This window comes from Sinohyriopsis cumingii, chromosome 8, assembly GCF_028554795.1.
Source record: "Sinohyriopsis cumingii isolate HCF-2022 chromosome 8, ASM2855479v2, whole genome shotgun sequence".
In the NCBI taxonomy this organism is placed as follows: domain Eukaryota; kingdom Metazoa; phylum Mollusca; class Bivalvia; order Unionida; family Unionidae; genus Sinohyriopsis; species Sinohyriopsis cumingii.
The window spans coordinates 50,519,329-50,539,496 of NC_142968.1; the positions used below are offsets into that span (position 1 = coordinate 50,519,329).

Here is a 20,168-nt window from a genome sequence, read left to right on the forward strand (position 1 = left end):
TTTTACAGCGTGCCCAGTCAGCATGGTCAAAAAGGCTTACAACCATTACAACCATTGAGAGTTGTTAAAGGACTCACATTACTACAGATGTGAAAGAACGAGAACCACACTATAAATCAGTGAAGATAAAATAGAGTATATATGGGTTTGACTGTCCCTAATTGGTTAATAATGACATTAAGATTTTAGTAAAAACAATCTTTTGAGAGCTTGTCCTACTTGTAACTGAAAAAAGCGAGGGACATTGTTTTATTAACATAATTTCTGTCCCTTTACAGACCCGAGTTTGCATGACTCATTACTGAAATCAGCAGCTGACTCTTTGGTGCAGTATTGAAAGCACACATTTCAGATTTGTATGGATCCAGAAAATGGTGCGGATTCATATGGTTTTCTTTTCACAAAACCTGTCATCATAGATGTGTCTATACTGATACAAATTTGATCATGAGCACTCAAAATGTTAAGTTACTGAATTTTAATATCATGGTGTTTGCACAGGTTTACGGTGGGAACTGAATTAGTACAGAGTCCTGAACTCTCAAGTTTTGTGCAGAAATACAGAATCCAAGCAGAATACATCCAGAAATGAAGAAGTTCTCAATCTTGGATTTAGTCTCCCCACTGCATTTCACACTGATATGCATATTCACAAAACAGTTGTATAGTAGTAGGAAAAGTAAGTGAGAAATTTAGATACATATCATAAACAAGACACAGTATGTGGGGGGGACAAGATCATAAGAACAGGCTGGAATGGAGAAGTATAATAAAAACAATAATGAGTAGAAGTGTGCCTCTTTTTTATGTGTGCAACATTATTTTCTCAGCTTCAGTAAGAAATTCCTTGGGAGAAATGGATATAACTTTTCAATGAAAACAAAAAATTACTAGACTAAGAATGAAATTTGTCTGTTTCATCAAAAGACTGATATTGAAAACACAGTATAAAAATTGTCATGTAAAGAAAACAAATTCATCTCATATATAAATCAAATAATATGTAAATTATGCTACTAAACCAATACCAGATTAAGAAATAAAGGGAAAAAGCATTAATGCTACAGATGGTGTGTGTGAGTATGGTGGGTTTTCTGATTCCTTGTTTCAGAAGTTGCATTCATGATAAAGAAGTCTGAAACAAGGAACCAGTCTAGAAATCGATTTGTGTCATTTTAAAACAAAATAGTGGTAGGGGAGTTCCATGAACAATATTATCGGAAGATATAGTTGGAGATATGGTGAGTAGTTAGAAATGATAAGCAATTTTTATCATTATGTAATACAGTATTATCCTCAGTATTTCAGATAATAAAATTGTATATCATAACACAAAAAAAACCTACATAACAGTGCTGTTGAGTCATGGAATATCTTGACAGCTATGTGATACTGTACCGTCATTTATTTTCCAGGGGCTCAAATTTCATGGTTTTGTAGAAAAAATAATTTTCTAGAGTATTTAAATTTGTGGTTTTGTCTGTCAAAATGTGCATAGTAATAAGTATTAAATGTTGTGTTTTAACCACAGGAAATACACAAAATATAGAATACAGAATAAAACTAAGGCGACACAAACAGCGAACATGTAAGAACACAAATCAAAGACCCGACAAGTTCAATACTTACACCATGTATTTGTCAGAGTGAATAAAATCAGTGGAAGTCAACCACTTAGGCGAACTAAGTGATTAGAGCATCCACCTTGGATGTAGAGCTTCCACCTTATATGTAGAGCATCCACCTCAGATGTAAATCATCCACCTTGGATGTAAATCATCCACCTGGGATGTTGAGCATCCACGTCATATGTAGAGCATCCACCTTGGATGTAGAGCATCCACCTCAGATGTAAAGCATTCGCCTTGGATGTAGAGCATCCACCTCAGATGTAGAGCATCCACCTTTATGTATAGCATCCACCTGGGATGTAGGGGGCAGTGTGTTTCGATTAAAACACATCTGACGGTGGATCATATTTTTTTAAAATTACTTCTGTTGTGGGTTGGTTGAATTTGAAAATGCCTTCTCCCTGTAGGGTATATGTTTTACTGGAACAGCTCTAAAGATCAAGTGTATTTCCTAATTATTTCCAAGCACTCAGAATTATTAAACGAACCTCAAAAAACAACAACAAAAAAAACACACACACCAACTCTCACACTTAAAAATCTTAGACCATCAATCCCAAATAAATATAGCCCCAACGGACCATTAAACATTACAATTCTAAATGAACCTAAACCACCAACCTTGAATTCTTTATTTGCCTTCAAAATATACTATGTCCCCAACACTTCCCCCAAAAATAACCATCTCTATTGTCCAACATCTGAATTATTCTGTAGAAATGAATACATTCCCAGTCTATCTGAATTTATTTTTTGTATCCTTGTGTCAGATAAATAACTCTTTATCCTCAAGTAAGTTTTGACCACAAAAAGTCAGATAAACTCTGCCTCATTATAATGCGGTAGCCAAGATACATAACTGCCAATCGCATTAAGTACCAAACACTGGTATAGTGAAAATGATTACAATTATAGGAATAATTGTACTTGTGTGTTTGTAAGCGTGGGTGGGTAACAATGTCAGACAATTATGGTATATACAGTATAAAAATGCCAGGTGTTCACTAGTGTAAGTTTCTAAGGTGGGAATGGTGCTATATAGCATATGGAGTTACAGCATTTGTAGTGATCATTCTTAGGATGAAATTAATTGTCAACGATTTTACTGTTGTGGTTTATTGTTTGTTCTGTTTTCTTTTTTTTACTGTTCTAGAGGTTAAAAAAAAATCATTAATTGATGTGAATGTTTAAACTTAACATTCTATTTAGTGAAGAAGCGAATTCTTTCTAGTAATTATTTTGTCACAACAATAATTCACAGGTGATACCATAGAACATGTACGACTTTTTTCCTTTTTAGGAGAAATGAAAATCGAAGACATAATGTAATAATCGGAGTTCTCTGCAAAAATCATAAGATATTATGAAATCAGGAGGTAGGCATGGAGCAACCCCAAAAATCGTTTGGTTTTTTTTTCCCCTCCCAACAAGAACGTTGACAGGTATGGTGTAAGGTCACTTACATCAAAGCAAAACTAAAACTCAGCTTTTATGGTATTAGCGTAATTTTTTAAGCATTATTTCTGAAACTTCATTATTGTATTTTGGAGATACCATTAAAGTTTAGCGCAGTGGTGCCCATGATTCAATTCTATGGGATGTACTTCATTCAGTGCGTGTTCAAACCTACAATGTACATGTGGAGGCCATAATGTTCAGTTGCCTAATCGTCAGCATTGAATTGAACTGTATTGTCGTTCGTTGTGTTGTCATACTGGGATTACATTTTAATGAGTCAGATATTTACAGTTTCTAAACAAAGTAAAAACATAATTACTGGTGCACTGGTATCAAATGTCCAATGCAATAATGCATAAACAAACAATAATCGAGTCAAAAGTGAGAGGTAGTGTTACAGAAACTCACAATGCAAAATTCTTGTCATCATTCGATCAAATTATACACAAATCTAGATTAGGCAGAAACAGAAAATTAAATATATTACTTTTCAAACAAGTTTATACCATTTCTTTTTAATAATCATGCACACCAACCTCGAGATAAGTATACATGTCATTTTTGTTAATATAAGTTTGCCGAAATAAATGCATTTAGAACTTACCTCGTGCATTTTGTGATGTCTCGGAGTTGAGGGTCAACTTATACGTGGGTCATGCACTTTTCAGTGCTTATACCTGTTGAGTTGGAAAAGGGGGGGGGGGGTCGGCTTATACGCAAATATATCCAGTATTTTAAAATTGTTGATAAAGGCATACAAGTATTACAAACAAAACAAATACTCAATACTGTATTAAGATTTTTTCTATAGAATTGTTTACAATTCATATATATGAATTTTATCTAACCAACACTTACTTAATGTAATCACTATTGGAATTATACAAATCTAAGCATTTCTTGCCATTTGATGTCATGTAATAATCTTTCAGTTTGTTCTCTATGGATTTCGTACGTACAATCCTGATGAAAAGTGCACAAAAGTCATGAGAACTTGATCCAATTCCAACATCACTGCTTCTTGAGTGCTTAGATCCAGTACTGCCTTCACTAACTGATGTTATTAATACCTCTCTCTCATCCAGGGAATTCCCATCATTTTTCAAAACTGCCATTGTAAAGCCTCTGCTGAGGAAACCAACACTAGACCATAATGATTTAAAGAACTACCGCCCAGTTTCTAATCTCCCATCCATATAAAAAATCTTAGAAAAGGTTGTTCTATCCCAGCTTGTATCTCATCTAAATTCAAACAGTCTTTTTAGCAATGTACAATCTGCATATCGCCCTTGCCACAGTACTGAAACTACTCTTCTAAAAGTAGTTAATGACATTCTTTCTGTGTTGGATAGCGGAAAGATTACAGTCCTCACCCTCCTTGATTTGTCTGCAGCATTTGACACAATAGACCATGATATATTACTTCACAGTCTCCAGCATGTGTTTGGCATTCATGATACAGCCTTAATGTGGTTCAAGTTCTACTTGGTCAACACGACACAAATCGTATCTGTAAATGGAATACACTCTAGCCCAGTTGATATATGTTGTGGCATTCCACAGGGGTCTGTTCTTGGACCTGTTCTCTTCATTCAGTTCACTCAGTCACTCTCAAGTGTCATAGAGCATCATCCAGTGTCTCAGCAATTGTATGCTGATGACACCCAGATATACAAATCTAGCCACCCAACTGAAGTTGATGCTACCATCCAAGGTGTAGAGAGGTGCATTTCTGATGTGAAATTATGGATGACATGTAACAAGCTGCAGATGAATGATGATAAAACTGAGGCCATTCTGATCATAACACAAAGACTTTCTCATTCACATCTTTTATCTCAAACAATAAATATCAGCAATGCCAACATTATATTCACACAATCAGTATGAAACCTAGGTGTTACTCTGGACAGTACTCTCACACTGCACCAAAATGTCATGAACATATGCAAGGCTGCATATTTTAAGCTGAGATGCATCAGCTCAATTCGAAAATATTTCAGTTGATGCCACTAAAACACTTGTGTGTTCATTAGTACTTTCAAGAATGGACTATTGTAACTCAATTCTGTCTGGTTCATCTCAATATCTACTCCAGAAACTTCAAAAAACAGCTGCTCGGATCATACTTAGAATACCACGATCAGAGCACACCTCCCCACTGATCTGTACCCTACACTGGCTATCCATTCGATCCAGAATCAAACACAAAATTTGTTCTCTGTGCTACGTTTCACTGTCGGACTCTAGTCCTACATACCTATCCGATCTCACCCATGTGTACACACCAGCAAGAAACTTATGCTCCTCTTCTGACAATCATACACTCACTATTCCCACTATGAAAACAAAGTCATATGGACAGTGTTCTTTTGCATGCCAGGGCCCAGCAATGTGGAATGAATTGCCCACTGAACTCTGACACAAAGACACAGTGATCACAATCAAGAGGGCTCTCAAAACTCACTTATTTCGACTGCAAGAACAAACTTAAAGACCTAATAATGTTTCCTACCTGAAATATTCTCAGCATGTTTTTTATTTTTTAATGTTTTTCTAATTTCATGGTGTTTGTTTTTGTAATAATATTATCATGTTTTTTATCTTATAAGAGTTGTCTAATGTTGTAAAGTGCTTAGAGCTTCTAAAGATTAGACGCTACACAAAGTCCTCATTATTATTATTATTATTCTGCAAAATGTCTACATTAAATTTTGTCAAGTGGAATAATATTTACAGCATGAATGTAAATTACAACATACGACAATGATATGGAGGTTTCACATTATGAATCTGCTGTTCTAGCAGCTTTAGAACTCACAAATATTTCATATATTTTCTTAATCTGCTTTCAACCAGACTTCCTAATATTTTTCACTTATTTTTTTTGTACCATTTATCTTGTGGTACATTCAATTTGTAATAGATATTGTTTTTCCTTCTTCTTTTCTATAACATGCCTGTTCTTTTCAAAGCTGGGCTTTGTCCTTTCATCAATGATAAAAAAAATCATACAGTTTGTAATATCTATGACCGATTCCTGTCTGTACTGTTCACATACATGCCAATCCCTGGTGAGGGAAAAGTGTAATCCAACAGGACAAAAAGAGTAATCTGAGCAGAAAAAGAGTAATCCACATATAGCATAATAAATTTCAATAAGCATAGGTACCAAGTGATGTATTTACCCCTTCTTGGCTTTGAACATCAATTACTGCTTCAAATGTGTATATAACGCACTTCAAGCTTTAAAAAGCAAACGTCTCTCATACTGCATTTCAAAACACTTTGTACCAGCTGAGGTTATGAATGTTTTACACACCAGTAGCGAACCAAATGCTGGGTTACAAAGCCTGGATCTGAATTCAGATTTATTTTTGTTAACAATACTGAACAATCTCACACAGTCAGCATTAGGATGGTGAAGAACCAATATTCCTTTCATAACCTGACAAAGAAGAGGAAATATATATCTTCCAGTTAATGGATCTTTTAGCTGGGAAATAAGGTGCCATTGCACATCAACTCTGTCCACATGAAGTACATTGTTAGGTAGAATGCCAAGTTGATACTTCAGGAATTCTCCTAATTTATCAGCAGCCTTTCCTGTAGCAAGGTGCATCATTTGACAGGGACAATCTGATATGTACAATGATGGAGACATTTAACAAAATATGGAATGCAACTCCTTTATGAATTCCAGTCATCACTGATGCATTATCAGCTGAAAATCCCATACAGTTCTGCCAACTTATGTTTATTCAAAGCATTATTAAGCAAATAAAAAAGGTTTTCTCCAGTGGAATCTATACTGTTAATTCTGATAATCAAAGAAGAGCACTCTGACTTTGCCCTTTTTCATTGTCAAAGTCTTTAACACAGACTGGGTACAACATTTTGTCATCATAATCACTGCTCCTGTCAGTTGCAATACTAAATGGCCCAATTTTCATGGCTGCTGCAATTTTAAATGAATCATCTTCTGCTAAACACCTAACAATATTAGATGATTTTGTTCTTGCAGATGCATATTTTCTGCAATTTTGGAATCAGGAAACATCCATTTGAGCAAAGGATCAATGTAGTCTTCTGCTGCTCTAGTCCATGTTCTATTAAGAACTTGGTAAATAATGCCTCTGCATTTATTAGTTCTGCTTTGAAAAAGAAGTTACAAGTTACCTTAATATTGGAGTTTGTAAAATGAGCTAATTCAAGGTTTCTTTGTTTTATCATCATGACCAATAATGAAATCCTTTACACACAGCCTGCAGTAGGTATGAAGCTGCCCTAGAATGGAATGCTGTATTGTGTAATTTATGTATTCATCTTTGAATCAGTTTTTCGTCTTTTTCTAATCCATCTGTGAAATTATTTGAAAAATATTTTTGATCTAACACACGCATCTACTAGAATAAATCTGACCTGACTTTTAGCACCAAATACCTACTGTAATTTCTGTATCTGCAAGCAAAGATTAAAAATTAGAAAACCAGTCTGTTCTCTCCTAATTAAGCCATACAGCTGCTATAAATAGAAACCGAGGTCAAACATTTGAAAGTAAAACCAGCATGTTTCTTGGAAATTGGGCAGATGCTATAAATAAAACATAATACTGTTAGGAAAGTTCATGCAAGGTTATGGACAAGCATACTCTTATGCTGTAGTTATGTAGCAGCCGTCTTTTCTAGAATATGGTCTGAAAGATTAATGGGATGTTAATAAAAATAAGAAAACAAATTAATAATTTTTTGGGGAGGGGGACATACCGAAAATGCATAATCCAAATATGTTTCAACGTAAGGCGTAATTTAGTGAAAAAAGTGTAATGATTACACCAAAAGCATATTGGTTGGCATGTATGTGTATTCAGTCTATATTTTTCTCTTTGATAAATCCCATTCTTCGCCCAGGAGGGCTTTGTCCTATTATCAGTTATAAACCATCATGGATTGCAGAATAATGTATCAAAGTCAATATAATGTTATTCTTGTATCATGAAGATGTGCTAAGCACTACGTTCTCCTACACAATCTTTGTTATATAAATAACTGAAGAAGTGGCCGAGAATACATAAGGATTGACAAGGCAAGCTTAATACTAAAAATGGGGCCCCTAGTGGGTCTGTGAGAAAGCTTGCCAGTAGTTTCTTGTGGGTTGGTGGTTCTTCCTGGAGTTTTCCCAGGTTATTCCTCCACCAGTTGTACTGGCTACCATGTATAGCCTATCTTGTGCTGAAAAATGGTGTTAAACCTTGAAAAAAAACCCAACAATAACACTAAACACTGTTATGTAAAACCTTAATGTATAACAGTCAAAGTTTTGAGGAAATCAGCATCAAATCAATGCAGAAACCCAAACCAGTGCTAGTGGTCAGACTGTAAAGATGTTTTAGTCAAATTAAGTTGGATAACAAATAAAGTGATAAATGGGTGTTATAGGATCTAAATAAATGTTAGAATCTAAATAATACTGTTCAAAGACAAAGAAATAAAAGTATCCAAGAAAATATATATGAGAACATTGGACAGCAATTTGTAATTTGAATAATTATTTCGGCCAGTCTGAATTTATTAGTTCTCTCTGGACTAAATTCATTCAATACATCACTGCTTTATGCCAGTAGAAATGAGTTTGGTGTGCAAATTTCATTCCAAAGTAAATAACCTATTTCTATTTAATTTACGGGTATGCTGTGTAACTGACCTTTGTTCATGACTTAAGTTCGAGTTGTGTTCTAGCTGACTTTAATAATTGTTTTTAAAAAGATGTTTACTTTGATTTCAGTTTAAGGCCTAACCTTATTTACAAAGTTTGAATGTTCTGGAAGCAAATTTGTGACTCACATTATGGTCATTTTATTGCATCTCAGTGAAATTAGTATATAAGGATCTGTTAAATAAATATATTCATTTCTGTTCCATGTTCAGTCTGTAAAATTTAATGTTGTATTTAAATATATTGTGAAATAAATTATTTAAATTATTCACTGGAATTACAATGTTCTCACTGATGTTTTGGACCCAAGCACCATTTTGGGATTATTGCAAACTCATTCAAAAACATTCTGGACATCATTGTGATACAGCAAGACAATTAGTACAACAGCCAATTCAAGACTATTGGTACAAAAGCACATTCAAGACTATTGGTACAAAAGCATATTCAAGACTATTGGTACAAAAGCACATTCAATATTTGAATTCACTCAGATTACTATAAGTTTGGACTTGTGATAAAACATATAGGATTATATGGGATTTAATTCACAGAGGTTAAAATTCCTCTCAAGTTTTCACTTTTGAACTTAAGAGAAATACATTATCAGGTACATTAACTAAACTTGCAAGTTCTGCTTTATTATGTTACCTTGCTTAAGACCATAGAGTCATAATACACTGTCAGTATACAAACGTTTTTATCTATTTCTTGATAGTGTTATACAGTAAAACTGATGCTAACTTGTGAGAGTAAATAATGGCAAATGAATAAGTTAGATTTTACTTTCAAAAATATTAGTCAATAAATTGTCATTTCCAAACATTTTTTCCAAGAACTGCATGTTGTTTTTTTATTTTACTGTAAAGTACTGGTTCAGACTTGTCATGACTTTTTATGATGCTGTGTTTTGTAAAGGAAATTCTTAAAACTTTTTTAAATAATTTATCCTTCGATTGACAAAATTCATTTATATTATCATCTTTGATAACTAATTATTTGGACTGTTCATGTCTAACAGCATATGCAATTAAAAAAAAGGAAATGTTAGTAAGTTGTCAAAAATGAATTAGATATAATTCAACTTTCTTGAAATCCATTTCTGTTGCACAAATTAACAGCTATTTCCCTTTCTACAATGTAGTTGTTGTTGTTGTTCTAGGGTTTAACACCATTTTTTAGCACAAGATAGGCTATACATGGCGGCCAGTATTAATGGTGGAGGACGAACCCTGGAAAACCCAGGTAAGAACCACCGACCCATGAGAAGCTACTGGCAGGCTTTCCCATGTACCCACGCTAGCCGAGCTTTGGACTCGAACTCACACAGTTACTACAATGTATAATAAATGGCAATGGTTTGTGTTTTAATGTGGGTCTTATGATTATGTTTGCAAAGCTAAAATATAATAGCTTTAAAATTGATTGGTGTGGAAAGAAACTTTGTGTTTCCTCTCTTTAGGAATAAATTAGTTTAAATATAACAGACACTGTCACTGATTGTTGTTGTTGTCGTTGTGGGGTTTAACGCCATTTTTCAGCACGATAGGCTATACATGGCGGCCAGTATTAATGGTGGAGGAAGAACCCGGAAAACCCCGGAAAGAACCACCGACCCACGAGAAGCTACTGGCAAGCTTTCTCACATGCCCACATTGGCTGAATCTTAGACTCGAACCACCGCAGACAGAGGTGAGATGGCAGTGATCCGTAACGAAGAGCGCTTTAGACCACTCGGCCACTCGGGGCCCCCACTGATTGTTGTATGTAAAGTTATCAGTTATACTGCAAAAAGTGTCAATAATAAACTTAATTTCTTTTCTAAAACATAATATATGGATTTTTCTGAACTAAGCTGCTTTGTAACAAAATCAAAGAGAAGATACAAAAAACTACATGCAAATAAAAGATAATGATCAATCAACAACATTTAAAAAGGAGACAGAACTGGTTTTATTTGAACAAATGAAAATAAAAGCTTTATTTCATCTATTCAGTGGAAGATATTAAGCCTAACATTATCTGAAAAAGTAAGCTCATGTAACCTTAACACAGGCATGTCCTTTACAAGTAGAAAATTAGTGCATCAACTTTAATGCAATGTCTTTTCAAATACTTTCCAGATGACTGTCAATTTCTGCAGTTTTAAAGTAATATGAACTTAACAACAGCAATTTAATTAGGGCTGTTCCAGTAAAACATATACCCCCCGGGGAGAAGGCACTTTCAAATTCAACCAACCCACAACAGAAGCAATTAAAAAAAATTATGATCCACTGTCAGATGTGTTTTAATCGAGGAACACTGCCCCCTACAGAAGTATATTTTTTTAACATAATTTCTGGCTATGGGTTAGTGGGCAGTAGAAGCGATTTTACTATTGGGTTGGGGACAGAAGCGATTTAAATGACAGCTGGCTGGAGGTAATCTACTGAATTCATATACATCATATAATCTACTGCATATTTTTATTTGTATTCATTCATTATAATCAGTCTTTTGTCCTTTTGTTTGTTTGTCTGTCAGCCAAGTATGTCTCTGATACTGTGAAATCACAGATTTTCATGGTGGCTTATTATTTGTAGATGTCATTGATCAGTCCCTTAATACCTACTAATTTAACATCCATGAATACAGATTTTATAATAGATATTTCTATTCTAATACAGAAATCATGAATTTGTGTCCTTACTAAACTCTGTTTCCTAAAGTGATCACTATGTCTTGCTATTTTTCTTTGTTCTCAGGCATGCTGCTTTTGATTAGAATAATAGTTAAATCTTGTATTGTTTTAAATGTGTGGTCAGATTCTATGATTCTTTGTTATTCTCTTTTCCAATAAATGTTTTGGTAAACTTATATGATTTCTCCGAAGAAAAACCCAATGATGCCTGTGGAAGTGAGGGGCTTTCATGGCAGAGTGGTATAAGATGCTTGTCTTGTGATACAGATCTAAGGGGCTTCCATGGCAGTGGTACAAGATGCTTGTCATGTAATTACTTGCCTCCAATGTGCTAATGAGAATGTTGCCAGTTACTTGTGCAAGGTGAGTGGTTCTACATAAGTGGTGTTTGGTGTCTCAAAAGGACTTGAATTTTCTTAGCAGTAAAACTGGCTGCCATATATAGATTCTCTTCATCTGAAAATGGTGTAAAGGCCATAATGATCTACTGAAACCCCGAGATCTCATGTCTAAATGACTTCAGCTGTTGGAGATAAACGTCAAATCAACAGAGGCTCCATGTGCCCAAGTGTACTAAGGTGCTTGCTTTTACATCACTTAAACATCTCACAGAGTGAGTTTGTGTCACAGATCAACCAATTTAGGTTGGTGGTCTTTCAGGGTTCTTCCTCCACCTAATATATTGTAAAAAAAATCACCAAAAAACCCCAAAATCAAACCACACTGAATCAACCAACTAATCAACTGTGGCAACAGCAGCAAAGGCACTAGTCAATCATTTCTGCCACAGCAATATCAGTTTATAACTTTTGACTCAAGTAATTTTTGTAGACCTTAGAATATTGTCAATTATGCCTTTATGACAGTTAACTGAAAGTCATCATCAGTTGGTGCAAATGGATTTTTCATGGTGAGTATATGAGATGGAAAGGTCTTAAGCAATCCTGCATCACACACTGCCGAAAAGTTTACATTTTAGCTCACTTAAATTTTCTCTTAACAATGTTCATTGTTCCAACTAGAACTGTTATAACTTATTTAAGCTATATTCACCAATAACTGGAGATATGCATCTGTAATAAATATTTGTAACAAAGTATGAGAATGCATCAATGTTTTTCAATGATGCATTTGAATTGAGCAACAACCACAATCAACAAACCAAGAAATAAAATTATTCACATCTCTCAGGCAGATTTTTAAATTTTTAAATTTGCCAAACATTTTTTCCAACCATGCTGATTCAGTGGACTTATCAACAGAATGGACAGAAACAGACCAGAAGGTTAAAATCAATTTGGTACAGCTTTTAAGTAGCTAAATTCATATTGGTTTAGTTAACTGTACACCCTTTATTGTCTTCCTTTTGATAAAATTTCTTACTGAAGCTAATAAAATAATGTTGCACACATGAAAAAAGAGGCACACTACTACTCATTATTGTTTTTATTATACTTCTCCAATCCAGCCTGTTCTTACGATTTTCTCCCCCCACATACTATTTGTCTTGTTTATGATATGTATCTAATTTCTCACTTACTTTTCCTACTACTATACAAATGTTCTGTGAATATGCATATCAGTGTGAAACACAATGGGGAGACTAACTCCAAGATTGAAAACCTCTAAATTTCTGGATGTATTCTGCTTGGATTCCATATTTCTGCACAAAACTCAAGAGTTCAGGACTGTACTAATTCAGTTCCCACTGTAAATTTGTGCAAACACCACAATATTAAAATTCAGTAACTTAAAATTTTGAGTGCGCATGATCAAATCTATATCAGTATAGACACATCTGTGACAACAGCTTTTGTGAAAAGATAACCGTAACAGCCGCACCATTTTCTGGATCTATACAAATTTGAAATGTGTGCTTTCAATACTGCACCAAAGAGTCAGCTGCTGATTTCAGTAATGAGTTGTCCAAACTCGGGTCTGTAAAGGGATGGAAATTATGTTAATAAAACAATGTCCCTCACTTTTTTCAGTTACAAGCAGGACAAGCTCTCAATAGATTGTTTTTACTAAAATCTTACTTTCATTATCAACCAATCAGGGACAGTCAAACACATATATACTCTATTTTATCTTCACTAATTTATAGTATGGTTCTCGTTCTTTCACATCTGTAGTAATGTGAGTCCTTGAACAACTCTCAATGGTTGTAAGCCTTTTTCGACCATGCTGAATGGACACACTGTAAGATAATGTTCAAGTAACAGAAATACCATGGGGTAGAGACCAATAAAATTGAATAGTCAAGTTATCTCCTCTGCAGGGATGCTGCCAGGATTTCAGGATGTACTCTAAGTTTTGTGTGTGTGTGATCTCCAATGAGGAAGTGGTGGTGGTGGGAATAGCCATTATTAAATATCTCCCTAACACTTAAATATCTGTCACTCTTTCTTACTGTTCCACTCTGTTACAGCTCTACTGAAATCAAAATTCTCGAAGAGATGTCATCTCTAGTTGTATAGCGATTATTAATGTGATGTCATTGGGCATGGTCACATGGTTGTGGTGGGGTCTTGGTTGGAATGGCATAAAGACCATAGGCTTACTCCATATTTGACAGCTAATTATGATTTTGTCAAAAGAATTCAAAAATTTCTATCAGTTCAGTTGGACTTGGATACTTGATTCATAGTCAATGAACAGGTTCTAAAATTGATGTGTTTATTTTGGAACTATGTTCATCCATCAATTCAAGATCTGGATATACCAAAGGTGAAATTGGTACAGTTGCATCCTAAACTACTATCATGGCTACTTCAAATATTATTTAATGTGAGACTTCTAATATGCAAGAACTCGTAGCTTCAGTGATTTTTGGGTTAAAAAAATAATTTCTTCTCAAACAACTCAATTTGGTTCAGATTACATTGATTTTTAATGATACGGTAAGAATTCTTGATGTGTAAAAATTGCACAAGAAATGAACAACATCAGATCAGAAAATTACTACCACTGGGAAAATACTGATAGGAATATACAGAAATAATGATATAATTATTTAAGTAGAATATGTGGTGACAATACGAGCGCTAGTTCTACAACTTTGTGCAAAATACATCTTGTACAACTATTGTTGTTTCTAACAGCACTGTAATATGGCAATAATTTCTGTCCACTTTTTACTTTAGTCCCTTGCTAATTAATAGTTTTAGATTTTACAACACTAAGCACATTTTACCTTTTGACAATAACACATAATTACAAATATTTAGATTGAAAGAAAATAGAAGTTACAATTTTATTAAAAGCACTGGTACCAGTAAGACTAAAGGAGATGGTAAAAAAAAAGAAGAATCAGGATAATTAGTAGTATAGTAAAGAATCCATATATCAGAATGACATCAAGTATTTTTTCATCAATTTCATCATCAGTTAATGATACTGCTTAAAAATGTATTGTACTAGATAATATACTTTTTTAGTTATCCATTTTGCAATACAAATACCAAATGATGGCTTGGAACTAAGTGCCAAAAGGTCTGCAGAAAATACCACCATGATCAAAATATACATAGGAAGAACCGAACACAAACAGGACAAATTTTATCCCTCTTGCTTTGAGGTCTTGAGTTTACACAGATCAGTCAGTCTCTTATGCTTAATGTCATTTAATTTTTGCACATAGAGAGCATGTACTTCATTTGGTCATACATCTGCATGAACAAAAGTTTGTCTTTTTATTCTTTTGTTGCTCAGTGGTTCTGCCAACGTGAGATCTACACACACTTAATTATGATGTATGGGGATTCTTTGATGTTCCCTATGAGTTTTAATCTGTTAATTATTTCTGAATTTAATATGATCCTCCGCCTCTGTGCATGAATATCATTCTGTGCTGTGAACTCCTTTCATTGCCTGCTGTATGAAATGCATATGCATAACTAGCTTGAACAAGTTACTGTTCTTTATGGTTGCGCAATTTTCAACATCTCACATGTATGGCCCCATGGGTATTCTCTCTTGGATATCTCTGTTCCAAAAAGAAAATTTTGAACCAGAGGTCTCGTTAGGATTTTAAAACTAAGAGTCCACGGCTCCCATTTTGGTAAAAACAGGAGTCCCACCAGGAAAAGTTGCAGTCCCCTCTCAGAAAACTATGCCAATTATAAGAACTATTGGTTGCCATAGAGTTTAATTTCTGCATTCTTTATAACACCGACATAGCTCTTGCTTGTCCATCAGAGTGAGTCTGAATTTTTTCGATCCAAGGAAGGTCTTATTCAAAGCACTAAGCTAGGCATCACACACTTTCTTACACTTGGCTAATGTCCCTTCCAAACTATCAGTTCCAGCAACTTTAACCCTCTCCTGAATCTCACAATCTTCGTCAGTTTGCTGTTGAACCCCAAAATACTCATTCAAGTCTATGTCTCAACATGTCACGATTCCGAGGGCATGTGCACTGCTTATTCCGTTACACTCAGAAATGAACACAATAATGAAAGCTAAAGTGGTTTATTTGATGTACTGTTATAAATGACCACATGTACATCTCTGGGTATTTCTGCCTCTGAATTCAAGCACTGTAAATATCAGTAGATTTTCCAACCCAGCTGCCAGTCAAAGCCTTTGATCTCGCCACTTAGCTATTGCAGCATGTTCTTTTTGATGTACTCTTATAATGGTGACGACGTGGGGGGGGCCCTTTCAACCACTAAATTCTGTCATTGTAAATATCATCACAGCTAACTGGTCAACACATTTTCCCACTATGCAGGTGACTGAAGCAGGAATGGCAATTCTTTGAATTTTACTGCCCACCTAAATAAAAACAACTGGCATCCAAATACGCGTGATTATAAGCGTTTCTGAGACCTCTGTCAGTTTTCACTAACATGAACCCTGCCAAAGATTCACTTCCTTGAATCAGTGTTTTGCTGCCTCTTATGCCAGATTTTTCTCTTCCATAATGCTGTATTAGGGTTTTAAGTCCAACATTCCCATAGTCTGCTTGTTTAGACATGGGTATATTTATAATAAATATAACCAGCATATTGTCCATCCAACACATACATCGGACTCACACTCAACATCAATTTTGGGCTCAAAATCACACACTGGTATTTCCAGGGACATTTTTCCAATGTCCAACAGACCGATATACATGAAATTCATTGTCATCATAGCTATCACCAGCCAGTATTTGCAGACTGAAAACGTCGTCTGAAGACAAACCGTGTTGTGATTCAACCATTTTGGTTTCCTTTGTGGCCCTTATTGGAAACACGCATTTGCAAAACTTCCACGATGAAACTAAGGCTAAAACTCCATAAAATGCCTGTTCCAGGGCCAATGAACGAATCAAATTTAGTTTAACAGCTATTCATGTTGAACCGAAGTATCCAGATATCTGGATATTGCATCAAGTGCTGTGAGACAGCTGCGGCAGCGCGAATTACGTCGCAAAATGCAGTTTTAAAGTTAAAGTTAAAAGTTTAATAAAAATTGCATACTGCGCAAAGCACAATTTTTATATCTGTGGCGTTGACGTAATTTGCTGAACGAGTATCACTACTTTAAAAATACGCGAATTTGTACAAATTACGTGCACTCGCACGTACTGGCATCATTTTCTGACCCAATATTTTATTCACGTTAGACCGCTAGGAGGGGGTTAGATGCGATTTTAAATATATATTCGGGGTTTTTTTTCTTCTTTCTGACAAACCCACCAGCGATTTCTCATTTTGTTAACACAACCCACAACAGAAGTGATTTTCCTAACCAACTTTCCACTGTCAGAATTAAAATAGTTTGAAACACAACCTCCTACTGAAGTTTTTTTGAAGTGCCATCCCCAGGTGGGGATATATGTTATACTGGAACAGCCCTAAGAAATTAAGGAACTGCCCCACCTACTAAATCTCAACCAATGTATAGGATTGTTGTAACCATAAATTCATTTTAATTGACTTAAGAAATCAGAATCTGATTCTCTTATAATGTAATCATGAAAGCTGTTTCTAGCCTTATATTAAAAAGGATTTACAGATATTGCAAGATAATGTTGAATCTTGTAAATTATAAAATTGCAATTTGTGGCTGATACTGTGATTAAGTCAAATGTTTTCTAGCATACATCTTTTATTTCTTAAAGAAACAAGAAAATATGTCTTTCCTAAAATAAATATACTGTACCAACAACAGTTAATGTCTAATGTGGAGTCTATTTTAATGGCCAGAATTTCACTAAATTCTTTCACCACTACTGTAAAGGAAAGACTACCATTCAACACAGTACTAAGAAACTTTCAAGATGTTTAATAAGTATTGGCAATACATTTTCAATGATTTTTTAAATTTTCATTTCCGGTGATAAGAATACATATCTGGTACCATTATAAAAAAGACAATTTCAAGTCTGAAAATATGAATAGAATTAAATTCAGTCTCCCACAGGTAAATACATGTAAATTAAAAGGTCTGTTCAAAGTAATGTGTGTGTGTGTTATTTTGGATTTGAATGTAGCTTTAACAATTTTTCAGTCATATTACTACAATGTCTGCAGTGTGGTAGTTTATAGCAATGTACAGCACTGGGGCATCATGCCACAGATATATAGCATGATGTCCCACCCAGTCACATTATCCTGACACCAGGCCGGCCAGTCCTAACACTAACCTCTCAATGCTGAGCACCAAGCGAGGCAGCTGCTAGTACCATTTTTATAAGTCTTTGGTATGACTCAACTGGGGTTCGAACCTGCGACCTCCCACATCTGAGGCAGATGCTCTAACCACTAGGCTACCGGAGCCATCAGCTCAAGGTAAATTTCACTATATTGTCAATAAAGTATTAATAAATGTTTAAGGAGTAAAGCAGCAGAGAAACTGAGCCCACCAACTATTTCGTCAAACAGAATCTTCTATCGAAAACACTCTAGATAGAAGATCTTATCTTCACAAAATAAACCCTTCTAGTCAGAAAACAATGATAAATAAGCTTTCTCCGCTGACTAGAAGGGTTATCTCATGAAAAATATCTGCCTACATAACTACTTCTTGATACAAGGGTCTACTAGACGAAACATTCGGTGTTGTTTCAGTCTCTCTGCTGCTCCTGGAAAAATCCTAAAGGATTTCTGAAAGTGCAAGCACTTTTAACGCTAGCGTTTCTAACTAAAAATTGTATCTAATCCTATTCGATACCGTGTCCGAGGATCATGTAAATTTATCGTTACAAATCCGTGTGGTTTTGCCTGAGCACGACTAAAGAAATTTCTGGATTTATTTATGTCCATGTCGCCGCTGCACCAAGTCTCATGTATTTTTCGTAACGTGTGCGCGTCAACACCGTTAAATACCGCGAGAACGTTACAGTTATCTCTGATCACTTTTGGTATTTGTGTATATCGTTGAGTTACATAAATCACATCAGTGTTTTTGTGTCGTCCACGTGAAAATATCCTGGCAGGGTTTGATTGTTTGTCCAACATCACATCATTGTACACAACTAAATTATTAATACTCCCATCAATATCATCGATACTCGGTGCTTCATCAATATCAGTTATAAAATCAACAACATCTTCTTCACTTATCGATTTTGCACTTTCGTTAAAATCTTTTAACACGCTGTAGCATCGCTGATCGTCCACTGATGGTGCTATCAAATATAATTTATCCCACTTCATCCACTTCATTATTAAATTAAGTAACAACTGCGTTTTACCCGACCCAGATGGACCTATAATAATCATTTGAACAGAATTTGGTAGCACTGAGTTATGTTTAATTGGCTCTCATCTCTTTGACGCAGAAAAGTCAGTGATTTCCATTAGATATATCATAAAAATAATATGGATTTATATTGTGTGAAATGCCGAGCACGTACCCCAACTGCGGATATGACAACAATTACAACAAAAAATAATCGACAAGCGCTTACAGGCAAGTGTGAACGATGTGGCACAAAAAAGTTTAAATTTATTATAAAAAAAGGGAGGTGATATCGCATGCAAGTTAGCCAAGTTACCAGGAACACCATGGGCTAAATACCCAGGAGAAAAACATCTTCCAGGATATAATTACTGTGGTCCTGGAACCCGACTTGATATCAGACTTCATGCTCAGGATCAGCCCAATCCAGGTGAGTATCCGATAAACGCTATTGATAAGGCATGTCATGCTCATGATGTAGCTTACCAAAGTAAGGATTTGCAACAGCGTCATCTCGCAGATGTGAAATTAATTCATGCGTTAAATGCCATCACTGATAAATCTTTCAAAGAAAAGTTAGCATCCTGGTTAATAAAATCCGCAATGAAAGGTAAATTAGCGCTAGGTGCTGGTATATAATGGAGTCGATTTATTAATCCCCAAGCGGATATTGGAGAGGTAGCGCAGCAGTTAGTAAACTTGCTGAAGCAGCAAAAGTTACAAAAGTTACTGCTAAAAATTGGTTATCCTGACAGGCAATATGGCAAATTTATCTACTGCGCCCTAAACAAATTCACTTTGCACATTTCGATGTTAGTGTGCCAAATGAGGTTCATCAGGCTGATATATTATTTCTGCCATACGATACTATCCAAAGACGTACATACAAGTATGCGTTAACTGTAGTTGGTGTTGCAAGTAGATACAAAGATGCTGAACCGTTAACGACTAAAACAGCATCTGAGGTTGCTTCTGCGTTTGAACAAATTTATCAACGAGGTGGT

At 35.1% G+C, this 20,168-nt stretch overlaps 1 protein-coding gene across 1 annotated transcript in view; it reads right to left on the reverse strand.

Moving 5' to 3' along the window:
- Positions 1-7,299: 7,299 nt before the first annotated feature.
- The window catches only part of LOC149793493 (uncharacterized), a 70,216-nt gene continuing 57,347 nt past the window's right edge, over positions 7,300-20,168 (reverse strand). Inside the window, exon 7 of the mRNA XM_089969009.1 lies at positions 7,300-7,376. Within this exon, the coding sequence (XP_089825135.1) occupies positions 7,300-7,376 (77 nt within the window). The remainder of the gene's footprint in view (positions 7,377-20,168) is intronic.